Source organism: Doryrhamphus excisus, linkage group LG2, assembly GCF_037039965.1.
Source record: "Doryrhamphus excisus strain RoL-2023G ecotype Guam linkage group LG2, RoL_Dexc_Guam_v1.1, whole genome shotgun sequence".
In the NCBI taxonomy this organism is placed as follows: Eukaryota; Metazoa; Chordata; class Actinopteri; order Syngnathiformes; family Syngnathidae; genus Doryrhamphus; species Doryrhamphus excisus.
The window spans coordinates 8,428,371-8,455,568 of record NC_136358.1 but is presented as its reverse complement, the minus strand read 5'-3'; the positions used below and the strand labels follow the sequence as shown (position 1 = coordinate 8,455,568).

General features: G+C 41.4%; 1 protein-coding gene across 1 annotated transcript in view; it reads left to right on the top strand.

Moving 5' to 3' along the window:
- Window positions 1-27,198, top strand: part of pcxb (pyruvate carboxylase b) — a 219,111-nt gene that overhangs the window by 46,132 nt on the left and 145,781 nt on the right. Inside the window, exon 10 of the mRNA XM_058066386.2 lies at window positions 1,934-2,052. Coding sequence (XP_057922369.2) covers window positions 1,934-2,052 — 119 coding nt within the window. The remainder of the gene's footprint in view (window positions 1-1,933; window positions 2,053-27,198) is intronic.

The window sequence follows — 27,198 nt, the reverse complement described above, 5'->3', positions numbered from 1 at the left end:
TTGGTATGCCAGATGATGAATGCAATCATTAAAAAAATATCTAACCTAGAGTAATTTAGGCGTGCGTAACAGGTGAAGGTACTACAGCAGGGGTCTCAAACTTGCGGCCCTGGCCCGTGAGATGCTAGTTTGAGGCCCCCACATTGATACCAAAGTTTAATGTTGAAATGACAGCTTAAAGCTGTGTGCACACCGGACACAATTAACATGATTTTGCCCCGCCCATACTGTTACCCTACCCTGTTACCCCGCCCTGTTTTGCTTTGGATTAGCAATGAAGCTAAAGGCTTATGACGCTGGGTACAAATAAATACAGGAAATGATTTGGAATAAAACGGAAAATACACGTCAAGATAAAGCATCTCATCAAACATGTTGTTAAAGTTACGACGCTGCTCCCAGATGGAACTGAGTACGATGCTAACTTGCTAATTGGGTCAAATTATTGAGTTTCATTAATGTTCATGTTAAAGGTTAAATAACTGTTAATACTGTACATTTGAATCTGAAAAAAATAATTTCTCTACCAACTGTATGTGGTTTTTCTCATTTGCTGTTTTATTATTATTTTACTTATTTATTACTGATTGATTGATTTATTGTTTTTATTCTTAATTTATTTTTTGGATAGAAAAATAAAAATTAAGATATTTGAGAACAGTGGAATGTTTTATCAGATATTTTGGTGGGGAAAAACGGAACCAAAGTACTGAAAAAGTGTAGGGTATAGCAGAAGCAAAAGCATTGAAGATTTTTTATAGATTTTTTTTTTTTCCAGTTTTTAATAAATACGTTTTTTTTTTTTTTTTTTTTTGAAAACCTGATGCGGCTCGGCTTCACCCAGAACCTAGCTCCAGTGGCCCCCAGGTAAATTGATTTTGAGACCCCTGTACTACAGTGTAAGAGTTAGATTTTAATTGGCATTCGTACTGAACTAACACATGGTATGATCAGCTGTGTGAACACACATCGCACTCCTTGCAAGTTTACGACGAGAGAGCGAGGCGACTTGCAAGCTTGCAACACCCCGCTGACCTCCCCTTGTACTAATATAGCCCATTGACTTGGCTGTCATCGCTTATCAAGCAGCGAGTGCTCAGTCTGTTGCAGTGGCTGCTACTTCGTAGACAAGGTGAGATTGTCCTTGTGTGTGAACGCTGAAGAGCACAATGTTTCACTGTCGTCTGCGACCAGGCCTTGAGCGTTACATCCATCGTCATTAACGTGGCAGGTGCTGGTCAAAATGCACATACTTTTGTTCGGAGGGCACACCGATTTTTGCGCAATCCTCACACCAAGTAGGATATATGTCTTGTTCAGGTGCTTTGCCCAAAAGATTGAGATTTATTTGTTGGAGTAGAATGCACAATCCTGTACGTAGCTTCACAGTTTGGGCAATTTTAATGGCTGCAAAGCCTGAAGAGGGCGGATCGGACCGCATATTGTGCCTTGTTAGAAGCCCGCAAGATGAAGGATAAATGTGTTCACCAGTTTGGCAGCAGCACGTTGCAAAGCTCACTGCTGCACTAATTAAAAGGACATACTAATGGTTCTGAGTAGAGAGAAACATCTGTTGGCCCGGCAGACAGAAATGGATGTTCTTCATTAAATACATGGTTCTTTTTATTTTTTTTTATCGTATTCAGAATGATGTTCAAGTGAGTGGAGATGATTGAATTTGTCACAAACTGTAATGATCCACGTGCTTGTGCTCATACAGTGAGTGGGATTCAAGTAGTTGCACACTCAAGTAGTTATGCACGCTCTCCCATTACCGAATCAAAGAAGAACAATTATATACTGTTAATTGACATTGGGGGAAAAAAAAATCAAAGGCTCCTGATGGAACGCTGCAGGGAAGCCTGAATGAATGACATTAGAAACCATGAAAGACCAGTAGAGGAAATGAAATAGTTTTTCTCTTTTGCCGCAGGTGGGTTATGAGAACGCAGGGACCGTGGAGTTCTTGGTGGACAAACACGGCAAACACTACTTCATTGAGGTCAACTCCCGACTCCAGGTGGAGCACACGGTGACAGAAGAAATCACAGAGTGAGTAGACCACTGGGAATTGGTTTCACTTTGATTGATTCAACTACTTGAAGTTTTTTAATGTCACTATTTTGTAAAGTTTTGCATATAATTAGTTGTAATCTTAATTCTATCTGTTGGCTACTTTTCCGGGATGACGGTATTGTAATGGATCAATTTGACCCCTAAGGGAGAGCAGCTACTCTCTAAAGCCGGTTTTGACCCATGTATTAAATCAGCTATAAAATACACTAAAAACAATAAGTTACATTCAAATTTGCTTCTCATCCCTTGGTTACCGTCTTAGGCTTCCTCATCCATGAAAATATTGGTGTTAATATTTTTGGTGTGGGCATGTAGGCCTTTTTTTTTTGTCACTATACCCCTCGATTTCAATTTTCAAAAATGATAAAATGAACCTCAAAAGAATCATATTAATAAATTGAAGGTTCTTTTGTTACCTGGCTATTACTGAGGGATATAGAACAGCTTCACCACCAGCAACCTCTTCATCTGACTCGCATCATCTGTGTCTTCTGGATCGTACTCCAAGTTGTCTTCCTTCTCATTTCAATGGTTATGCCGGTCTGTCCTCTCCCTCATTGTCGCCAAAAATTTGATCCAGATCTTGGTTCACTGTACTTCTTGTCATTCTTTCCATGATACAAATTGTAAATGTGAAATCAGCCACTCAAATGAGTGTATTCACCTCACATGTGTTGACATTTTTATACTGGATATACTGGTATACTGGAAAACCGGTCAAAATGAGAATCCCCTGAAGCTTACAGTGCATCCGGAAAGTATTCACAGCGCTTCACTTTTTCTACATTTTGTCATGTTACAGCCTCATTCCAAACTGAATTAAATTCATCTCTTACCTCAAAATTCTACACAAAATACTCCATTATGACAATGTGAAAAAAGGTTTTTTTGACATGTTTTGAATTTATTAAAAATAGAAAACAAAAAAGTCACATTTACATAAGTATTCACAGCCTTTGCCATGAAGCTCAAAATTGAGCTCAGGTGCATCTTTTTTCCACTGATCATCCTTGAGATCTTTCTACAGCTTAATTGGAGTCCACCTGCAGTAAATTCAGTTGATTGGACATGATTTGGAAATATAATAACTGTCTATATAAGGTCCCACAGTTGACTGTGCATGTCAGAGCACAAACACCAAGCATGAAGTCAAAAGAACTGTCTGTAGACCTACGAGACAGGATTGTCTTGAGGCACAAATCTGGGGAAGGATACAGAAACATTTCTGCTGCTTTGAAGGTCCCAATGAGCACAGTGGCCTCCATTATTCGTAAATGGAAGACGTTTGGAACCACCAGGACTCTTCCTAGAGCTGGCCGGCCTTCTAAACTGAGCGATCGGGGAAGAAGGGCCTTAGTCAGGGAGGTGACCAAGGCCCCGATGGTCACTCTGTCAGAGCTCCAGCGTTCCTCTGTGGAGAGAGGAGAGCCTTCCAGAAGGACAACCATCTCTGCAGCAATCCACCAATCAGGCCTGTATGGTAGAGTGGCCAGACGAAAGCCACTCCTTAGTAAAAGGAACATGGCAGCCCGTCTGGAATTTGCCAAAAAGCACCTGAATGACTCTCAGACCATGAGAAACAAAATTCTCTGGTCTGATGAGACAAAGATTGAACTCTTTGGTGTGAATGCCAGGCGCCATGTTTGGAGGAAACCAGGCACTGCTCATCACCAGGCCAATACCATCCCTACAGTGAAGCATGGTGGTGGCAGCATCATGCTGTGGGGATGTTTTTTAGCAGCAGGAACTGGCAGACTAGTCAGGATAGAAGGAAAAATGAATGCAGCAATATATAGAGATATCCTGGATGAAAACCTGCTCCAGAGCGCTCTTGACCTCAGTAGACTGGTCATGTACCTTGACCATATAGACGGTAGACATTAGCACAGAGCCATGATCTCAAAAGATTGGCTTCAGAACCACTCCGTGAATGTTCTGGAGTGGCCCAGCCAGAGTCCAGACTTGAATCCGATCGAACATCTCTGGAGAGATCTGAAAATGGCTGTGCACAGACGTCTCCCATCCAACCTGATGGAGCTTGAGACTTATTGCAAAGAAGAATGGGCAAAACTGCCTAAAGATAGGTGTGCTAAACTTGTGGGATCATATTCAAAAAGACTTGAGGCTGTAATTGCTGCCAAAGGTGGATCAACAAAGTATTAAGCAAAGGCTGTGAATACTTATGTAAATGTGTTTTTTTTGTTTTCTATTTTTAATAAATTCAAAAAAAGTCAAAAAAAAAAATTTTTTTCACATTGTCATAATGGAGTATTTTGTGTAGAATTTTGAGGTAAGAGATTAATTTAATTAAAGTTTGGAATGAGGCTGTAACATGACAAAATGTAGAAAAAGTGAAGCGCTGTGAATACTTTCCGGATGCACTGTACATGATGAGAAGAGCTGTTTGTCATTGTGTTGGCTAATTGTACTCTTATGATTTCAGTTTTGGCTCAGAATTTTGCCTTATAGTCATATTATTATAACCGGGTGGAAACCGACCCTAACAATACAGTGGTCATAATTTCAACCAGACCATTTTAAAATTTTGTAAAAAAATTATTTTTTTGGTTTTATTTTGTTGAAATAGACTTTCCTGACAAAGTCAAAAAACCTTGATGCAATAAACAAATTTTATGTGATTGTTTTTATGCATTAAAATGTAAAACGGGTCGGTGCCGACCCAAGAGGAAGGTTAAAAAAAAAAGTCAAATGTTGAATTACTACAGCTTCTGCTTGCATCAATACCGCGGTAGCTGCCGAATTCCGATAGAAAGAAAAAAGGCACCCGGCGACTGATACTGGGAAAACCCAAGGCCAGCAGTTTTCACTGCGAGGTTTACAGTGTGAGCAAAGCACTTAATGTCTGGTTCCAATAGTGCCTCACACACTGACACTTCCATAGCGATGCCATAGCTCACAGTCTGATTGGCTTTTGGCTCACCTTTGAATCTTGCCAGACACTCCTGCTAGTAAACAGTGGTGACTAAAGTGACAGCTACATAAAACTAACGTACTATATATACGTGTTTACTGTATATAGGTCAACCATGACTAAACTGTATTAACTGTCATAATTCAAAAACAAACAGAGAAAACATTTTTATTTTTCCTGCACAAAACAGCACAAAACAAATGACACCACTTTGGTTCAATGCAATGTTGGGGGTCTGGCTGACCTTTGGGTGACCTATGTTATAAACTATAATGACTCAAAAACCAAAGCAGCACAAACGTTCATTTTACCAGCACAAAACAGCACAAACATAGCACAAACAAATGAGACTAAATGACCAAAGTTTGAGTGATGTGGGGGGTCCAACTTCACTCGAGTCAAAGACAGGTGAATAAAACCAGAATTTGTATCCACAATATACAGTGACTGTATATACACGACCACTCAAAAGTTTGGAATCACTTGCTAATTTCTTTGTTTTCCAAAGAAAAACATTTTCATGCATTTCATAAACATTTTTTTTCCATTTCACAAACAATTAAAATGAATCAGATGATTTTCAAAGATCTCCATTTTTGCATCAAGGCCTACTATCAACAACTGTCAGTCCTCTGCATCAATCTCCTGGTATGGCTGCTAATCCAAGTTAATCATTTCATAAGGCTAATAGATTATTAGAAAACCCATCTCTTACTATGCTGTTAACTACTCCCTTCAGAGAGCAGCACAAACTGGGTCTAACAAGGATAGAAAAAGGAGTGGGAGGCCCCCGATGCACAACTGTGCAAGAAGACAAATATCTGAGAGTGTGTAGTCTCAGCGGTTGTCTACTGGCAGCTGCAATAATAGTACCCGTTAAACACCAGTGTCAGTACCAACAACGAAGCGGCCACTTCAGGACTTCAGACTTCATGGCAGGATTGCCAAGAAAAAGCCATATCTCAGACTGGCCAAAAAAATTTCCAAGTGATCCCAAACTTTTGAGCGGTAGTGTACATGTTGACCAAGTCACAGATTTCTTGCACAGTTATTGCATGGTTATTGTACAGAATTTTTGGAGCTGTTTTTATTAAGGAAAGATCTCTCCTTCACACACTTTGGATGTACTATCATCCTATCACTAATTTAGCGCTTTATTGCAGAGAGCATTTAAAAGTGAATGAACCAACCTACAGCGTATATGTTTCCTCCACAATCCAGTGCCATCCGTTTGTCACACGTATGCTCTGAAACTGTAGCACTGGTCAAAAGTGCAAAGTTGACATGACACTGCCTGACAAAACACATCATTGTACGGGAAGTATCTACCCAAGTCTGATGTAAGAGCATAGAAAATAATGTCGCTTAGAGCCCCGTATAAAAAATCTAGGAGAGTCATAATTCATTTTCAGCACAGCAATATGCAAATGAGTGTTCACTAAAGACTCTTTAGCTATTGGACCAAAACATCTTTCACTGACGGGAGAGTTGTAAAGCAGTGCTACTGCTGCACAGAGAGTACTCAAAGGTAAATTGTGTGACAATGATCTATTGTTGCAGCTTTATTTTAAAGTGACCCTAATTGTTATTAATTATTATTTGTTTTTCTGAGAAACTGGTGCAGTTTTATTTACTGTAAATTAGAAAAAGAGTTAAAGGGAAGTGGCGGGGAAGCCAAAAGATAATGAAAAGCATAAATACCATTCCTGTCTTGTTCATCTGAGAAGACTGTGTGCTTGGTGAGGCCCGTCAGTCATTCTCCTTTCCGTAATGAGCCACATTGGTGAATTATGCTGACAACAACAACATCAGGAACTTTTTTTTGGCAGGTGCCGAATTTGCATGAGCACCCCCCTATCCCCCGCCCTCTTGGCAGCACAAACATGGCTAGAAACGGCGTGACAAGCACCCTTGATGGATCTCTCGTCTCATGCCTGCTTTTTGTAGAAGCGTTCTGATCACCAGCCCTAGCTCGCTGGCTGGACTTAATTATCTCTGAGTCAGTGGAAACATTTTCTATTTCTATTTGTTGTTGTGTGGCAGTTTGGAGTGATAATTGCAAAGTGGCAAATTTGCTCTCCCTCAGCTCTAATTAGTGCATGTTGTATGCTGTCAGTCAGTGCTGTGTAACTGATGGATGCATGCAGTATATACATAAATATATAAAGGGTGTGGAGATAATCTGCACATTAGGGTTGGGCGATATGGATAATGACGATATGAAACAATATAAAATGTAAATGCATGTCCTGTGACACAAGAGGGCTTGCAGGGAGGAGCAAGTGGGCAAACTTTTTGACTTGCGGGCCGCATTGATATGACAAAATTTACGGGGGGGGGGAGGACTATATATTTTACACGTAACAGTCCACCTGGTATTATTGTATCTGTAAAATTGTCATGCAATCTGCTATTATTATTTATTATTTTATATTTATATTTAAATATTTTAAAAAGAATAAAATATTATAATAATTACAATAAAATTAAAATAATAATTATTATATTAAAAAAACGAAATTGATAAAACCATCAAAACGTTGGCTCAGGCCATGATGCCAGGTTGTATGTTGAGGTTAAATGAAATACTTTGGAAAAATTGGGCGGGCCGTATTCAAACACTTGGCAGGCCGGATGTGGCCCCCGGGCCGTAGTTTGCCCACCCCTGGTGTATCTTATGCTGGTGCCTTGACACAGGAACATTATCCAGGTTTCACAGACTGAACTTTAAACTGAAACCAGGGAAATACAAGAAAATATGTACAATCCAGAAGTATTGTCAAGCCAATTACTGGTCCACAATTAGCGTACACTTTTGCCAAAACTTTGCTTTAACCATGTTTGGGGAAGCAGTAGGGGATGTTAGGTTATCAAAACACTGCTAATGAGGTGGGGCATAGCGGGAATGTAAAAAAACGCGGTGATGTAGTCGTTGGTATCTGTTAAGGCTGTCATGATAATAGATATATCAATTTATCGAAAGATAAAATTAATATAGGTCTGTCATTTTGAGTCCTCGATAAGCTGACATATAAGTTAGTAAGCCATCTGTTAGTCTCTCTGTGCTACATGGGCTGGATGACTAGAGGATTCACTCTGCATGTGTCTGTTTGTATTAGCGCTATATGAGATGAACACAGAAGAGAGTGAGCATCTTCTCCGCGATTAAGCCTCTTTGTGCCAGTAGAGGGTTTACACAGTGCTAGCAGTTAACAAGCAGATGTGGATATTATTTTACAGGGCTCACATATGATAGTTTAAGAATACACTACATAACTATAATGTAGTGGGCCGCACGGTGGTCGTGTGGTTAGCGCGCAGACCTCACATCTAGGAGACCTGGGTTCAATTCCACCCTTGGCCATCTCTGTGTGGAGTTTGCATGTTCTCCCCGTGCATGCGTGGGTTTTCTCCGGGTACTTCGGTTTCCTCCCACATTCCAAAAACATGCTAGGTTAATTGGCGACTCCAAATTGTCCATAGGTATGAATGTGAGTGTGAATGGTTGTTTGATTATATGTGCCCTGTGATTGGCTGGCCACCAGTCCAGGGTGTACCCTGCCTCTGGCCCAAAGACCGCTGGGATAGGCTCCAGCACCCCCCGCGACTCTTGTGAGGATAAGCGGTTGAAAATAAATGAATGAATGAACTATAATGTAGTGTTGATGGGGTACTTCCTGTTTCCCAGAGTGCTTTGCTGTACAGTTTTTGTTAAAAAAAAAAGGCTGGAAAGCACGTGGTTAGAGCTCACATTGTATGGTCATATCACCTTGTACTTCCGTACAAGGTGCATTATTTAAAAAAAAACAAACAAACAAACAAACTTAAACTGTATTATGGAAAGCAGGAAGTGAACAAATGTAACAGTTACTGATTGTAAAAGTACCAAATGGAGGGGTAGGATTTAATAAGCTTTGCTTCTTCCTACTCCTTTTGGACATGTGGAACTGGTTTATGTGATGCACTCAATTGTAATCCGATGCATGTTCAAATGAAATAAAACCATTACCATTACCACATAGTAGTTGGTAATATTCTGCATTATACGTTGGTAGTGTATTTTTAATCCACCTATTGCGTTTCTATGTGTGTATAGTTCTTTTTACATGTGATGATGCACCGCGATTCGTAGCTAATAATGAATGCCTCACACCGTCTAGTGGCTCAAATGCGACATGGCGATGACAACAATACCATGACGCAATGATCTTTGAATGATAATCTTAATGATAATTGTTTTTTTTAAATCGAAATGATCAAATATCGGTTGATTATCAACCGGCAAAATTGTTATTGTGACAGGTATAGTATCCATGGTAGTATCCATGGTATCCTTGACAAAAAAAATGCCTGCTAATTGATAAGATTAGACCTAAGAGTATGATGCGGATGGATAATAATATTCACAGATGTTGTTATTGTTGTTTCTTTTGGCTTTTTCCTGATTAGAGTCGCCATAGAGGATCTTTTTTGATCCATATATGTAATAGATACTTTCTATCCATCTACGTAATAATCGTAATAATAGTGGTATATAGCGGTTCAGGCAGCAGTGCTTTTCAAGATAAAAGGCTGGGTGTGCTTGAGAGATGAGGAAGAGTATCACAAGTGAATCAGACATTTTGATGAGCTGGTATCGTGGAGACAGGGACCTGACAAATTCCAAGTCTTATATTAGATGAGTAAATGTACTCCAATCACAAACTTTGGGTCATAGTGATGATTTACAGTAAAGTAACTGTAAGTACAAACAGTAAAAGTGTAAAAATGGCCCCCAAGGCCAGACTGAGGATACCCCTGACCAAATAGCAGGATTATACTCAATGTCCGGTTAAGTTGTCTTCTTTGGAGTCTCTTACTGTACTTGGGCTGAAATAACAACTTTCAAAGACTTTTAGGACCTTGAGATGACACGGTGTGACATGTTTCACCATAAGGAGGCAATAAAACATGTGTGGAGCACCTTGACTTAAAGTCACATTTAAAGGACCCCCTTCAACAATCCAGTCTTTCGTCCTACTGATGACCTCAAATTCAAACGTCTATTCCAGTGTCGCAACAACCTCCTGCACACTTGTAGTAGTTTCCTCTCTGAAGAAAAGTGCCCTGCTTTGGGGTCATTTGAATTGGCACCAGAGGGGCGAGTGCGTCCTGCGTGAAGTAGCGAATATGACGAGCCACAGATCTCGTTTGCACAGGCCCCCTTTTCAGGCCAAGGTCCAACTCCTGCGGCCAGCGTTCATATTACAACCAGAGAAGGAAACATAGCCGCAGACATGAGGGGGAAGTATATTAAATTTGCACTTTAAGCCCATTAGTTGTCAGGCTTTCCCCCAGGTTGCACAAGCACAGTGTGGAACTACCATACTTCACTTCAGCCCCCCCGTCCCCCTCTATCTATTTATCCTGCACCTTTTCTCCTCGACTCCGATCCTGATTTGAACTCCCTCCTCTCTAACCTGGCAGAGCTGGTCATTTGAAGACAACAACACAATCCCCTGCACCAGACTGGAAGCAGGCTTGTGAGCCCCTAAAGCCCCCCTCCCCTCTTTAAAGTGCCCCTCATTCCATGTTTGAGCATCAAAACCCTGCTGTATTTGCTGAAGATTACATCTGCTGGTTTTCCTCCTCAGAGTGCGAGCAGTCCTCACAGCAGGACTTACTCTTGTGTGTCCGTCTGCTTTGCTCTTGAAGCGTTTGGATGCAGAATCGGTTGGATAGTCTTTCAGACATTCTTCTTCGATGCCTTATTGGAGGTCAGCGGCTACCACCTCCCTTCCCGTCATCACCCCTGCATACATCCATCTTCCTTTTAACCCCCCCTCCCTCCACACTGTCACCGGTCCACTCATTCATCTCTCGTACTGATCTTATTGTCCTTAACCTCACCTTTGCCTCATTTACTCCATGTGACGCTTCATATTTCTTTGCCACCATCACCACCTCTCCTTTTAAATGAAATCCACCTGAAAGGAGCACTTTAATGAATCTTACTTAAAAAGGAATACTCCACCACTGAATTTACTCTCATTTTCTTTTGTAAGACCCCAATGATTGTGGATTTTACGATCAGGTGGCTTCAACTAATTGGGTCATACAAGAAAATAATAGTCACTGATGTGTACTTTTCCAATACAACATGTGAGAGGACCTGAATAGGCCTTCTACATGTGCCTTTTTTAAAACCTTTGCAGCTTTCTTGAATGTTTTTTTGTCGTAAATGCACACTGCAGTATTTGCAGTATTAAAATTTGTCCACATTTTATAATTGTATCGGATGAATTGTACGCACCACATAATGACATTTTTGAAATGTTTGGAAATAAAAAAAAACCCCAAAGAAGTCACTGGCATGGGTGTTCCACGGGTTATGTACAAGTTCCGTTCCTACCCCTGTGATTGAAGTGCCTAAATTGTACCCAAAATAACACCTGCATTGCCCATGTAACTAGTTCTCTATTGCTTTTTGCACAATAGTAATAATTGCAAATGCGCAACACAAAACTTCACTAAATGAGGTCCACAAGTATTCAGTGACCACAAAGGCCTGATTGGTGGATGTCTGCGGAGATGGTTGTCCTTTTGGAGGGTCCCCTTTCTCTCTCACGCTCTCTCTCGCTCTCTTTCGCTCTCTTTCGCTCTCTCTCGCTCTCTCTTGCTCTTTATTGGTCCTGTCTTTACAGGTGATGCTCATTGGGATGTACTAATGCGGATGAAATGTTGTTATTGTGAATAGAAGGATTGTATTTCCTTGTCGAATCTCATCACAATTTGCCCCTGTCATCCTGAACTAAAAATGTCGGACCTAAAACATCGGGAAATATTGCCCAAAAAATGTTGAAACTCATCTCTGAATACAAGCCAGCGAGCTTAGCTAAGCAGAGCAGGCTAGTTTGGCGACTCAGGCTGTATGAGTGTGTTTACACCCTGTTGTCTTTTGTAAATGTAAGGATTTTTGCATGTAATTTATAGACAATAAGTGGAAAATATGTGAAATACATAAAAAATGTAATACAGACCATGTGCACCAACCATTGGCGTGCATTGTAACATGACTCTGCCAGTCAAATAGATTATTCAGAGTGGTGCCGTGGAGAGAGACTGAGGTCAGAGGATGAAAGTGGTCGTAGTAATATTGTGTAATGGTCATGTTGTGCTTTGAAACTAGAAACTGCAAATTAAACTGAATTATACGGCATGTTTAGACCTTTCATATTCCTAATTGAATATCTCTGCAACACGCGTATTGACCACACAGCTGCCATTTATAACAACTTCCTCTCCTCCACTCAAGATTTTTGGAGTGCATCCTGTCAACATCTCCTGCATGCTAAAATATCTGCTTCTTCCCTCTTCTTCTTTACATATTTTACCTCCTTCTTCCACCTGGCGCCAGCCTGACAAGACATCACCTTTGTCTCACAAGAAATCCTCACACTTTTCTCAGCTTCTCTTGCTGCTGTAGTAGCACACACACACACACACACACACACACAAGGATACACATTTGAGGGAGTAGGTGGGATACCATGTTGTGTAATCGAGACAAAGACAAGCCACATCTCTCATTCACAGATGCGTACATAAACACAGCCTCACATTCAGACACGATCTCCAAAGGCACTGAGGCAAGGCTCTATTATGCTAATACCTTTTCATCTGTCTTCTTGCTAGTGTTGCACAATCATGGAAATTCTCTTTGATGTGTATGTGTGTGGGTGTGTGCATGTGTGTGTGTGTGTGTGTGTTTGGCTGGGAAAGATGTCCACAGATATAACATCATGCCGTATATGTTCGGTGGAAACTCGATTCCAGAAGGTCCAACTGTAACCAAAACGGTTGTTAACCAAATAAATTTTTTTCCCATCAGAAATAATGAAACTCCATTTAACCCATTCCAGAAAGCCAGAACTGTGAACACAGAGCATGTTTCTGTCGTTTAACATGCAGACAATTTCAAATTCATATATAATACATGGAATATAATACATATATATATATATGTTTATATTTATGAAGTGCTTTATGGGTAAGTAAGAGGAGCCAGTGGAGATTCTGAAGAACAGGGGTGATGTGGTCTTTGGTATGGGTACAGGTGAGGAGTGGGCGGCAGAGTTTTGAATGTATCGGAGTTTGTTAGGCCATAGAGGGGCCAAGGTGGTGATGTTGTTCAGGTGTTGAAAAGCTGTTTTAGTTTTTTTTTGATGTAACAGGAGCAGGTGAGTTCACTGTCAAAGATGATGCCAAGATGGGGGTGAGAAAGTGGAGCTGTCAAAGGGTAGTTGGATATCTTTGGCTGTTTACGTGAGGGAGTCGGGGCCCATTTTGGGGTTTAAGGAACTTTGGTTGCATCCAGAAGCTAATATCAAAAAGAGAGGGTATAGTGGGTTTGAGAGTTGATGAATTTCAGTCAAGTGTACAGACAATAGGAACAACAAAATTCATGTACAGTATTCCATAATGTGCCTAGCAAAGAGGAAGCATGGCAGTGGTGCACAAGCAGATTGCCAATGGTCTACAATCAGAGTGTAAGAACACAATGGGTGTTCTATGTAACAATGTAACGAGGGAGCACTGTTTAGTTCTTCTGTTTAACGCACGTCATTTTAAATTTCTTATTACCACAAATTAAGCAAATTAAAAAACATGTTCAATAGCAGCCGTGGGCACCACCCCATGTAGTCATTACATTTTTATATGAATCGACAGCAAAATTGACGAGTCAGACATCTCCGAATGGAATTGTCAAATAGTGGACTATTCTAAGATACTTTTAAACTGTCGAAATTCCAGCATCAAGGCTAGATTTTGGACAGCAGTCTTAGTTCAGACACTTGAAAATTGTACAATATTGGACTTTTTGCCACCTGAACAGCTGGTTGGTCTTAAAACTCACTTGATGGTGTATGTAATCTGATCATACAGCGTGAGGGGAAGACATTAACCTTCATGGTGGAGAAAATGAGTGAAATATCTTTGACATGCATCCTCTTGGGTTTGCGCCAGCCACAACGACGACATGATAGCTTTTATGAAAACAAATGAGTTCATTTTGAAGTGAAGCCACACCGTTTTGTGCAGCATCTCCATCCCGTGTTGCCAGTTTTTCCAGCTCTTGGCAGGAAAACGACATGCTTCCGAAAAAGGAGCTCTCTGACCCCGCAGGAATAGATGGCAATGCTTCCCTTTTGCAGCTGCATTATCTTCTCATTCACTCTCGGGGCCCAGAAAGCTCACTGTTCTGCATCGAAAGGGAGCGCGTATGCAAGTAGACGGAACATCAGCAAATGGACGGCTTCATCAAGTTGACAGCACATAAAAATCAGTCTATCCTTGTAAGAGTATTAAGCACCGGCCCTACTCACATGTAGTACATGAATATTTAGCTAATATGTACTATAGTCTACATGCACCCATCCATCATAGTGTCAATGCAGGCAATGCATAGCAACACCCAACAGAAAGATATATGTTATATAAAGCATACAGTACCTCTGGGCGGCACGGCGGTCGAGTGGTTAGCGCGCAGACCTCACAACTGGGAGACCAGGGTTCAATTCCACTCTCGGCCATCTCTGTGTGGAGTTTGCATGTTCTCCCCGTGCATGCGTGGGTTTTCTCCGGGTACTCCGGTTTCCTCCCACATTCCAGGGGAGCAATTCCATTGCTAGGTTAATTGGCCACTCCAAATTGTCCATAGGTATGAATGTGAGTGTGAATGGTTGTTTGTCTATATGTGCCCTGTGATTGGCTGGCCACCAGTCCAGGGTGTACCCCGCCTCTCGCCCAAAGACAGCTGGGATAGGCTCCAGCACCCCCGCGACCCTCGTGAGGAAAAGTGGTAGAAATGTCTGAAGTCAGCTGGGCTAGGCTCCAGCATACCCGCACGACTCTAGTGAGGATAAGCAGCATAGAAGATGGAATAGAATCTTTCTTTTGATATATAAACCGTGTCAATATAGCCCAAGTGTGCCTTGCAAAAATCAGTCCCGAGAGAGAGTTGGGATTGAGAGAAAAATGGGATTGAATGAGTTAAAATGATCTTTCAAACATGCACTTATTATACATAAAAATGTCTTTTTATATGTGATTAATTGTGATTAATTATGAGCTAACCAGTCCAGGGTGTACCCCGCCTCTCGCCCGAAGACAAATGGAATAGGCTCCAGCACCCCCCGCGACCCTCGTGAGGAAAAGCGGTAGTGAATGAATGAATGAATGAATGAATGAATACAGCACCTCTTTTCACCTTCCTGTTGATGATTACAGTTGTATCTCAATTGATATAATTGATACAATTTGGTATCTCAGGGAACTTTTTTTTCACTTTTTTTCACATTTTTATAAATTTTTGTGTCCTCTTGGTAAAAAATCTGCATATAAAGGGCTACAGGCGTAAATTCACCCTAAAAAAGGAAAATACAACATGCATGCGTGCCAGGCTTACAGGTGTATATTCACCCTAAACAGGCGTTGCTGCAGGTTTGCATTTCTCAGTGCACATCCATGTGCTCTCATCCTTCCCTCACCTGTCAAGTGTGGACATGAGACCGTGCACACGCATTGATGTTTCATGTCTCCACAATAGGCCAGCTAATTTGTCTCAAATGTTTGCTCTCCATCATCATCAGAGTCGACTGAGTGTCAGGAAGAAAGAAACAATACAATCATTTACAAAATAGAGAATGAGGATGAGCAGGAGGGAAGAGGCATGAGGAGAATCGGAAGAGGAGGTGAGTGACCGCAGGCAGCAGTGGGAATATCGTAATGAATAAGCAGAGCAGAGGTTCAGGTCTGTGCTGGTTAGATATGTTTGAGTGGATGTAGAGTCGCGCCATTAATACATGTCACACATTCTAAGCTTCGGTCACACACTTGGTCCATGAGCCTCTTTTCCTTTTGTCTACTTTCACTTTCCCGTAGCCGTGTGTTCAACGTTGATTAAAGCTACCATCTTCCGCTGCAGTTTGTACACACTCATTCCCTCTTAACCCGCTCTCGGCTCCTCTGGTCTATTTCCCTCAAATGTTATTTATTTATGTCGCTCATGGATAATTGAATGTGTTTTCCCACTCCTGCTTTGGCCTCAGTCTTGCTTTCCTCCTGCTTCTTTACTCGGCATCTTCAGCATTATGGTGCACACTTGGCAGCACTCCTGTGGTCACATGCTAGGTGTGTGTGTGTGTGTGTGTGTGGTGTGTGTGTGTGTTTATGCAACAGCCACTGACGAGGTAAGTGCATTGTTGGCAGGCCTGGATGCACTGCAATGAGCTTGATAATGACTATAATGATTGTCAGTGTGTTTATGCATTTGAGTAGGTCCTGTGTTAAATAATGATTGGCCATATCAGCCTTTATGCTTTGATTCGCTGAGGATTGGAGACAAAAGCATGTGAGTAAGCGCAGCTGTACGCTTGTGTGGGTTTAGAAGGGCAATGAGTTATGAAATCATTTTAAGGCGATTATAATTGTGCAACGAAGCGTCCAGTGAGTGATTGAGAAACACGCTGATGGATGACGAGAAGGTGTCTGTGTGTGTGTGTGGCGATTCATGATAATGGAACAGATACTCATCATGATGATAATCACAGCTTTCATTGTTTTAGCTAGTATGAGATGTTTTTGTTGGCGCCTCTCTGCAAAGCATTTATGGATTTTTGTTGTTTTTAATTTTGCAGTTGCCACATTTACTGAGCTGCTTCTGAGCAATAATTGTAATGCACACGGCAACAGAACACACTTGTTAATGAATAGGGATTATTGTTGCCGTTTAGTAGGGAAGCAATAATAGCTAAAAGAAACAAACTTTTGCTAGAATTGCCCGTTTTTTTGTTTTTGTACTGGTTTCACCCTTTTTGTCTAAGTTTGCATCAGTGCAATAATACAGTAGGGATTTTTTTTAAAGATGTTTAAAGCATTACACATATGTATAGAGCAGTGATTTTTATCTTTAATAAAATGTCATGAACAATTAATGAATTAGTGGAAAACAATTTATTATTACGGTTACACATTCATTGTGATGGTCTGTGGTTATGTGGATATGCCTGAAGAATACATAGTTGCACATCACTACAGGAAGGAAGCAGGAACAACAGAAAGTGAAAGTGAAAATTGAAGTGATATTAGACATTGTAAAAATTGTCCATAGGTATGAATGTGAGTGTGAATGGTTGTTTGTCTATATGTGCCCTGTGATTGGTTGGCCACCAGTCCAGGGTGTACCCCGCCTCTTGCCAGAAGACACTCCCTTGATCCTAATGAGGATAAGCTAAAAGATGGTATGTTTAAACACGTGAAAGAATCTGCTTGAGAATTTAAGCATCGTCGTTGTCTCCAATTAAGAGACCCTCCTTAACTGTCCCTCCCTGGCAACACCCCTTCAAAGATTACCACACACCACTTTTTATTATTCTATTCATACCTTGTGTACAGTGTGATTGACTTGGTTGGTTCGCAAACTTTATTTGAAGCAAACCCTCCCATTTCCTGCTGTACACGGAACCACACGGCTGCCTGCTGCAGCGCGTCTACACACAACCACAGTCCACAAAGCAGCACACAGGCGCCCCCCCCCTCCCCCCAGTTTGAAAACTGCTGAGTTGAAATATTTAGCATCAAACTTGTGTATATTTAGCATTGCATGTGTCTTCTTTCCAACTGAAATCTTGGTAGAGAGAATTCAACACCACAACTTTTGCTTTATTCCAATGTAGCAATATCAAAATATTACATGTAAAGCTGGAATTTGACACAAAAATGTCACGAGTGTCAAGTCATGCTGCAGCAAGTGTTCACGTGATCCTGGCACCAGCATTTGAAACCCAAGGCTGGCATTAAAAGCCATCATTTGCATAAATTAGCATGACCTAAATGATAAATTAAACTGTAATTTCCATACATTCGGTCTCATAATCCCCTTTTGGAGTCCTCCTAAGCCTCTCCCACCCGCTCAGGGATTGTGAGTCGAGTGGTATCAAAGGTTAGACGCCAACATGAGGACAGAGCATGAAGAGGATGAAGGCATGTGGAAGTCCTTTGGGAACGCTGTACTTTTATCCCTCCATATTCCAAGAGGGAGTATCAATAATGAAGAAGTCACTTTCTTGTCAGATGCTATCCTGCATTTGAGAAAGCGGGCGGGGGGGTTTTGCTCGACAATGATTCGCTTGGAGTGATACGACTTTGTGAAGCAAGCAGTTGCAGCTCATGTTTTGCCAATGCCGTTTGCTTGTCACACACGCGCGCAAACACAAACACAAACACACACACGGATGCTTCTACACACTAGTCGTCGCTGTGCCATCGCTTCAGTCCAAACGACGTGGCAGCCTCTTAGTCAGAGCCCTGCGAGGGGAATGTAACGGCGTGAAATGACAGATTAAACCCCTCCCGGCCCAACATGAAGGAAGTCTTTTCCACTGTGTCACACACCACCACTCTTACCTGTTTCTGCATCATGCTGAGCAACCTGTCTGGAAAAACACTTGATTTCACACACACACACAGTTATATAATTGGTCTGGTGTGCTTCCACATTGCAAGTATTCCGTATACATCTGCAAAGGCTGCCTAGAGAGTTGGCTTTACTTACAGTATGCTGCTGGTGCCTGGCTGAGCTTTGCTGTCAGTCGAGGCCTAGGGAATCCTTCCCATTGCGCTCTCGCCACATTATGTTGCATGGTTAGTTTGGCTCAAACTGCTGAATGGAAATCTCAGCAGCGAGACTGGCGTTAATGTGCGTCAGCATGGGAGCTGATTAGTTTACATGTATTTAGCCAGTGTGGAGAAACACGTTTCCACAATGCCTGAATGGCACTCCATTTGCAGAAATTAACTGAACAAATACTGAGCAGAAATGTACAAAGAAGAAAGCATGTTGAATGGAATGTTTATCTTCATAGTCATGGCAGATGGCTCTCTCCGCAAGACCAAAGTTATTTTTATCGACTGTCATGAGTTGAGTTGTCACCGGAGTACGTCAAGTCTAAAATGCCACTTGCTGGACTGAAGAAACTGAAGCAGCTACAGAATGTGCAAGAGGTATTTTGTATTGCCATTTATACAGTGGTACCTTGGTATATGACTGTCCCAGCTAACCAGTGTCTCTCAGCTACAGTATGTTCCATCTCTCGGCTGTGAGCTAAAGTTTCGGTTACGAGCTGCTAGTTACCGAAAGGCATATCCAAAGAGTTCTCAGAGATGTCAGTGAAAGGAATTTATTAGCGTTATTTGTTAGCGTTTTGCTGTGTTTGTCAAAGAGCACAGAATAAAACTGGCATTGGATGTTTCAAAACTCACAATGTTGTAAGTCTATGCCGCTGAAGTTGCCAGACGCAGAAAAGTGTGTGTGTTTGTGTGTGTGTATGTCTCTGAAAGAGACTCTAAAAGAGTGTCTGGAAGTGAGTATAAGCTATAGCCTGACTGCACTACAGTATTTGGGAGCAGTCCTAGTTGTTTCAACTGACTTTATTTTTTACAAGTAGTCAAGATTTATTTTTCTAACATCCTGTTTTCATTTCAATTAGTTGGTGTGCGTTTCCGCAAACTTCTATTTGTAATGTTAGTCACAAATATATTATGAGGTTTGCTTAAAAAGACTGATATTTGAGTGATGGACAATTTATCCTACCAATGTCTACTTGTTGTACCCATCCATCCATCCATTTTCCTCCGCTTATCCGGGTCCGGGTTGCGGGGGCAGCAGTCTTAGTAGGGAAGCCCAGACTTCTCGGTCCCCGGCCACCTCCTCCAGCTCCACCGGGAAGACACCAAGGCGTTCCCAGGCCAGCTGTGAGACATAATCCCTCCAGCGTGTCCTAGGTCTGCCCTGGGGCCTTTTGCCGGCTGGGCATGCCCGGAACACCTCACCAGGGAGGCGTCCAGGAGGCATCCGGACTAGATGCCCGAGCCACCTCAACTGACTCCTTTCGATGTGAAGGAGAAGCGGCTCTACTCTGAGCCCCTCCCGGATGGCTGAGCTCCTCACCCTATCTCTTAGGGTGAGTCCAGCTACCCTACGGAGGAAACTCATTTCAGCCGCCTGTATCCGCGATCTCATTCTTTCGGTCTGTACCTGTACCGGGCCTTGTACTTGTTGTACATTGTGCGTTTTTCATACATTGAGGCTGTAGGACTAGGTAGATCAATCCCTGCGTGTATACAGATGCCTGGGCATGAAAGTTAACATGCATGCATCAGTCATTTTGAAGCTGTGGTGATGTATGGTGACGTGGGTGGGAGGGGGTGAGCTTCAAACTTCCTTATGGGCATCAGGTGGGCACCCTCCTTCATTGGTGTTTCGATGAGCTTGGAAGTGAGAAACCGACCTGGATTCAACCACTGCTCTGTCGGACCTGCTGTTCAAAGTTATACTTGAAATGTATCTTTTCACTAAAAAACTTTTATTGCTTGATATTTTGCCAATGATAGTGGTCGAGTGGTTAGCGCGCAGACCTCACAGCTAGGAGACCAGGGTTCAATTCCACCCTCAGCCATCTCTGTGTGGAGTTTGCATGTTCTCCCCGTGCATGCGTGGGTTTTCTCCGGGTACTCCGGTTTCCTCCCACATTCCAAAAACATGCTAGGTTAATTGGCGACTCCAAATTGTCCATAGGTATGAATGTGAGTGTGAATGGTTGTTTGTCTATATGTGCCTTGTGATTGGCTGGCCACCAATCCAGGGTGTACCCCGCCTCTCGCCCAAAGACAGCTTAGATAGGCTCCAGCACCCCCCGTGTCCCTCGTGAGGAAAAGCGGTAGAAAATGAATGAATGAATGAATGAATGAATTTTGCCAATGTCTGAAGTCAGCTGGGCTAGGCTCCAGCATACCCCCACGACTCCAGTGAGGAAAAGCAGCATAGAAGATGGAATAGAATCTTTCTTTTGATATATAAACCGTGTCAATATAGCCCAAGTGTGCCTTGAAAAATTATCTTATGAAAAATGGTTGGGATTGAATGAGTTAAAATGATCTTTCAAACATGCACTTATTATATATAAAAATGTCTTTCTATATATGATTAATTGTGAGTAATTATGAGCTGACTAAAGACTAAATGGGATTAATCACGATTAAATGTTTTAATCAATTGACGGCCCTAAAATAAAGAAAAACATCCGCCAGGCGAAAAGGTGCTTGTCATTTTCCCCAAACTCAATCTAGAGCTAATGTGGCATGATGCTGAGTTTTAGTTAATGTGCTCCTATTAATCAAGGGCACACAAAGCCACTTTGGTATTAATTAGACAATTAAGTAAAGCCAATCAATCAGAGTTACAGTGTGAGCAAACCAAACTTCTCTAAACTTGCTCTGTGAAACAAAAAGCACACACTACTTCAGCCTGATGTGTAACCTGATGCTAAGCTTGGTTCAGCTCAACTTAAATGGAATTAGAAAACGATCAGATTAATTAAAAGGTGAAAAGCTTTGAGGAGTTGCGTTCAGGGGCAAAAGGTGTTTCCTGCTGAAAGTGAGGCCAAACGCTCATGAATATGCAGATCTTCTTTTTGCTCTCTAAACCTTGCTGATGTTAGCTGTAAAAGTCCACTGAAGATCATTTGAGTTAAAATCACACAATACTTTACAAATACTTGTAATTATGTTTCTTGGTACAGTACAGACGAGCACATATACGTATTCCCATGCGGTACAGTACACATTAAGTCAGGCACAGGATCGATGAATAACTTAGCCATGCGTCTCCTCGGCAAACAAATGCAGTGCAGACTTGCCTTTGGCTAGCGATAGCACCAAGGGGCTGCAATACCTCTTCTGTCATTAAAACCGTCTGTTTGGGAACACTTGGCTGTACTCAAAATGAACCGAACCTTGACCTGAAAACAGAGGTTTTGACTTACCGACTCCAAACAAGCAGCAAATCTGTTTAAGTCATCGTTAAGTAGGGATATCTTGGAATATTAGACTATTTGATCCGATTTGATGAATAGGTGCAGATTCTGGAAGATCTACAAAGCTCTCTGTGCGGGTTATCGTGTGTAGCTTTCTCTGTAGGAGTCCACAACTCAATGCAAAGGGCCGATAATGGACATAATAGGTCCCCTTTAAGAAAGAATAGAAAATGTTGTGTGTTTAACAGAAGACCTATACTTAGCATGCATTAATAAAATCATCTGCTTCATTGGCACATTCCAAAGCAGCTGAGGTGAGCGCTACGAAGACCATGAACATCGATGCACTTATCTCTCATAATGAAAAATTCATTCAAAGTGTGAAAGTATTTTGAAAAGGTTAAAGATGACTCCAGAAAGTGAAGTGCAACTTGTGTCAGCAGCTTCTTACATATCACACGACAACCAACATGGTGTGCCATTTAAAACGGGTAAGGCTGTTAGACCAACTTCATTTGATATCCTGACAGTGAATTTTAATAAATTGGGCTGGTAACTGGAAGTTTTTGCAAGTTCTTGTCTTTCAAGACACGTTCCGCGTCTTCTGTGTCATTAAATGAATAGAGGTACTGATGTGTTTTAACCAATCAGGTTTGACTATGAAACTCCTTAGTCGAAGCCAGCCCTAGTGTTAAGTGGACACAGTAAATTTCATGCATCAGCTTCGCCAATAGACTCCACTTTTCCTCTAGTTGCATTTCATCACTTGCAAGTTGGGGAATTGTCCTTAATTTCCTGCGTAAATAATGCATACATCTTAATGAAAGGTCTGCACTCTTCCATTATCCATTTATCTGCTTCAACAAAAAGCTGTACTTCACATTGGACTAGAACCCACTACAACAGTATTAATATAATATAATCAGTAGTACAATTATATTTCATTGTTTCAGAGTATTCTCGTCAATTGCAAATATTAATTAATTAATAAATGATCTCTGCTTTGTGGTTTACTATGGCCAATTATTAGTCATAAAATATTGAAAGACAAGTTACAGTACATGTAGTGCTTACGAGGCGTCAATGTTACAATGATGAAACATTTCTTTACATTACAGGATGGTAGCTCGCATCCATGGATCCTTGCAGTCAACAGGACTTAATACATAAATATTCTCCTCCCAGTCCATGCGGAAGTGGTACTTTTTTGGCTTCTTACGTTGCCCTTTTTACGTAATCAGTTTCAAACCTATTCTTAAATTTAGAATAAATAATTTGGAGGCTAACCAGTTAGCTCGATGGATTGCTATTGGTGTCACTTCAGACTATTTTTGTAATCTATTAATCTAGAAAATAGTTTTTCGATGCATCGATTAATCTAACGATTCATTTTTAAATCCGATTTGATTAGGGATTATCTCCCCATAATTTGACCTATACGACAATTAATGCTAATTTATCTCCATGAATAAAACACATTTCTTCTTTCCGATATATTTTTATTAACAAGTTCAAAAAGGAATTGTATTGGAATCCTATAATAACAAAAATAAATGAATTAAACTTTTTTTCAATAAATAAAATTTTTGTCCAAAAAAACCCACAATCTGAATCCAAATATAAACATTAAATAAATAATTAAAATAAATAACAGCAACTGCGTGTGATCCTGCAAGAGCACTTTCCCTCTTGTTTTCCACCACCACTCTCACGCCGTGTGTATTTGAGTGGGCACATACTTTGTGGGTGCGAGGCTGGAGCACAAGTTACGTGGTGCGGTTTGGACGAATGACGGGGTTAATCATTGCAAACAAGGAAAGGAAAAAAATTGACAACGTACGGTGTCTTCTCCTCCACACAAGCAGCTCCCGGGTGCTGGTGCATCGCTGTAGTGCTTTTATGGTACGCCATCTCCATTTTGCATAGGTCAAAGACCACCGAATGGTTACCTTTAGGTGTAAAGTAGACTCATACTTTTGACATCCTATTGCCTGATCTTTTCTTCTCGCGACTTGATGCCGCGGCCTGTCATAGCCATTTTTTAAAAATTTTTGCGTAGACGTCATCAATGACGTTGACGCATTGTCCCAGCCCTAGTTAACAGAGGTGTTGCAAGCTGCGTGTTACAAGACACTGTGACTGAAGATGTACAACAATATAATGAATTTAGATGAAAATACTTAAAAGTGAGCGCTTTTTTCCTGGCAATTTTTAGTGGAGATTAGAGAAAAAGATTAATTTCATTAATTAAATTACACATTAAAATGCATTAATCTCTCAATTTTTGTAATCTCTTGAAAGCATGTAGACATGCACAATGATGTCAACAAACACAAATCCTTGATTATCACCATTCTCCTTATGTATTTAGCCATGTCACAACTAAATAGTTTCAGCAATTGCTTATGTTCACATCAGTCAGCCTCTCTGAGGGGTGTTGGCGGATTCCGCTGTAGTGGAGAATAATGTAATGCTCCTTGTACCGTAGCTACATTGTTACCGTAGCACTTGTTTACTTTATCATCCCAGAAATGAATCATCTGTATTGTCTGCTGCGCATGGTGTGCCATACAAAATGTGCAAAGATGCCTTGTAACGACGCTCTTGTTGTTGTGTATGTTAATTATGCGTGGCACATCCTTGTGTGGTGGCGGCGGCTTATTGGTGCATAAATTTAACATGGTGGGATGCATTAATGATTCATTATCTCCCTAAAATGATGCTTTCATGTGATGTGGTCGCCATATATTGCCAAAAAAAGTGCTGCAGCTAGCAAGTTAGCTTTAATGGAAATATGCATCACTCCTCATCTCATTCACTGCTGCCTTCTGGACACCAGGCTTATTTTGCTTTCCCCTTCTCACCCGCCCATCTGCTTCATAAGAAGGAAAGCCGGCATTAATTACCAGGCTAATCGCCAGGCATACTGTAGGAAAACAAAAAACAGAATGGAGACCTGCTTCTTTATTAAAAACTTTGCCAAAAATACCACCAGCATAATTGGAAAACTGCTTTGTATATTGTGCAGGTTTGTTCATCCCATAACCATATTAGTAATAAAAACTCATGTGATTCTTCTGCTGTTCATTCCCATGCATGTTCCGTTTGCGTCTGCTGCACAATCCTGTTGGCTGCCTGCTAAATTGATGTCAAAATGCCATCCTCATGCCACAGTGACTCCAATTTCTTATTTCCTCCTCTCTATCACACAGGCCTCGCCTCTCGCTCCTGTTGCCTTTTGTTTGCCGTCCAAACCCATCTAATGAAATTCACAAGATGAGATGGGGGAGCCTTGACGCCTGCTTTTTACATTTTTTTTTTTTCAAGAAAATATTATTCATCCTCACTCCATCCTCTGCACCCTCCTCTCACTCTCCATAGACCGTCTCGTGTTCTTCCACTTCTGCTGTCGTCTTTGTGTTTATTCAAGCCTTACTTTACCTCTCCGTCCATCCCAGACACTTCTGCCACTTTTCCATTCCAGCAGGTTCCACTTGGAAACACACAGTTTGCATTTTTTTAATGGAAACATGGTTTTGTGAGGGGGAAACATCCCTTTAGCAGGTGGATATGAGGGGGAAAAAAGGCATTTTAAGGCCCTGTTCCCGAGGGCAAGGAGGCAGCAGATGATTGAAGTAGCACGGTGGCAAGGATAAAAGAGAGGGAATAGGTGGAATTTACCGGGATGAAAAGGTGAAACTGAAAAATTAGCAGTGGATTTACATTTTAACCTTTCATTTCCCGTCTTCCTCACCTTCCCCCATTTGGAAATGTTCCATGTTCCAAATCTGTCTTGCCCGCCCTCCTCTCCTCCTTCCTTCATGTGTGCCGTGTTGAAATTACTGCTTCACACTTTCGCAAGAAAATCATTTTTCCAATATATATATATTTTTTTTAGCTGGGAGTGAGAAGGAAGTTGAGAGGAGTTTGAGGTGAACTTCCTTGCACATCGAAGCAACTCTTGGTTTTTACACGGAATCATTGAACACTTCATTGGGTACACCGGTTCTAGTCCAAACAATCTGGTTTGGGATTTGGGCATACCTAATATAGTGGCCAGTGAGGGCATAGCTAGTGTCATCGTTTCCCTTCTTTCCCTCTGCAGTTGGACATCCATCGGAATCTTCTTCTTCTTCCCACCCACCACCCCTTTGCCTTTCATTCCTTGTCTTCCCTTTTGAGTGCGGCCAATCTCTTTCCACACTCCCACTTTGAAACCAGCTTTTTATCCTCTTCCACGCTCCCACCACCACTTCCCCGCTCCTCGCCTCCAGTCGCAAATGTGGATCTTTCATCTGGTGTCTCTCCTCTCTGTCGCCTCTTTGTCACTCTGCATTTCATGACCGAGGCACAATATTTTTCTTTTCTTGATCGTATTATTTCTCCTTCTATGGGCCTTTTAGCCGAGGGCCTGTAGTGTGAACTCCCTGCGATTAGCGCCGTGATTTGTGCGTGCATTTGTGCTGAATGTGTACCACTTCCTGGCTGGTGTGGCTATAAGGCTAATGCCATTTCCATGTAGCACTATAATGTACTCAGGGTGAGTTTGTTTGTGTGTGCAAAGTGCTTTCTCATATGTAACGGCTCTAAATATACCCACTAGTATATTATGTAGACATGTTTTATATTTAATGAAAGGGGAACAAGACATGAAGGTGCTGACCCACCTCTACGTCTGTACATTATACCCCACGATGTCTTCCCCTTGCATAACCGAATATAAGGGAATTCCATTTAATTGGATTACAGTTTAATGAAACAGTATTTGGGCTCTCTGGGGATCTCACGCAGTGATGGTTGTAAATGGCACAGGTAAATTGGTGCTTACAAATGCTTATGGCTAGTGCTAAAATGCTGCTCTTAGGGAGCCAAATTAAACTGTTATTCATTTATTGTTCTGCCGTTATTGCAAGTAGATGCGTTTTTATGAAGTAGTTGCGTAGGGGTGGGGAAGCTCAGCTTAAATTGATCAATTTGACGTCATTTATTGGCTCTTTTTTTGTTTATTATAGTTATCATTGTGATTATTATTATACAGCATATTTATGGTCACTCTATAAATCTATACATGAGATTTGAATATTGTAAAAAACTGTCCTTACCACACAGATGAGGGCACTCTACTGTGAGGGATGCCTCCTGCAACTTCTGCACATAGCACGCTGCTGTTTGACGCCCCTGCACAACCTGATACTTCATTGTTCCATTGAAGGGATCATGATGGTGCTTCCTCCATTGTGTCGTGTAGAATACATACCATATGTAGTACATATCATAACAAAGCACTACTAGCGACCTAATACTTATATGACATCACTAACTATGTCACGATCCGTG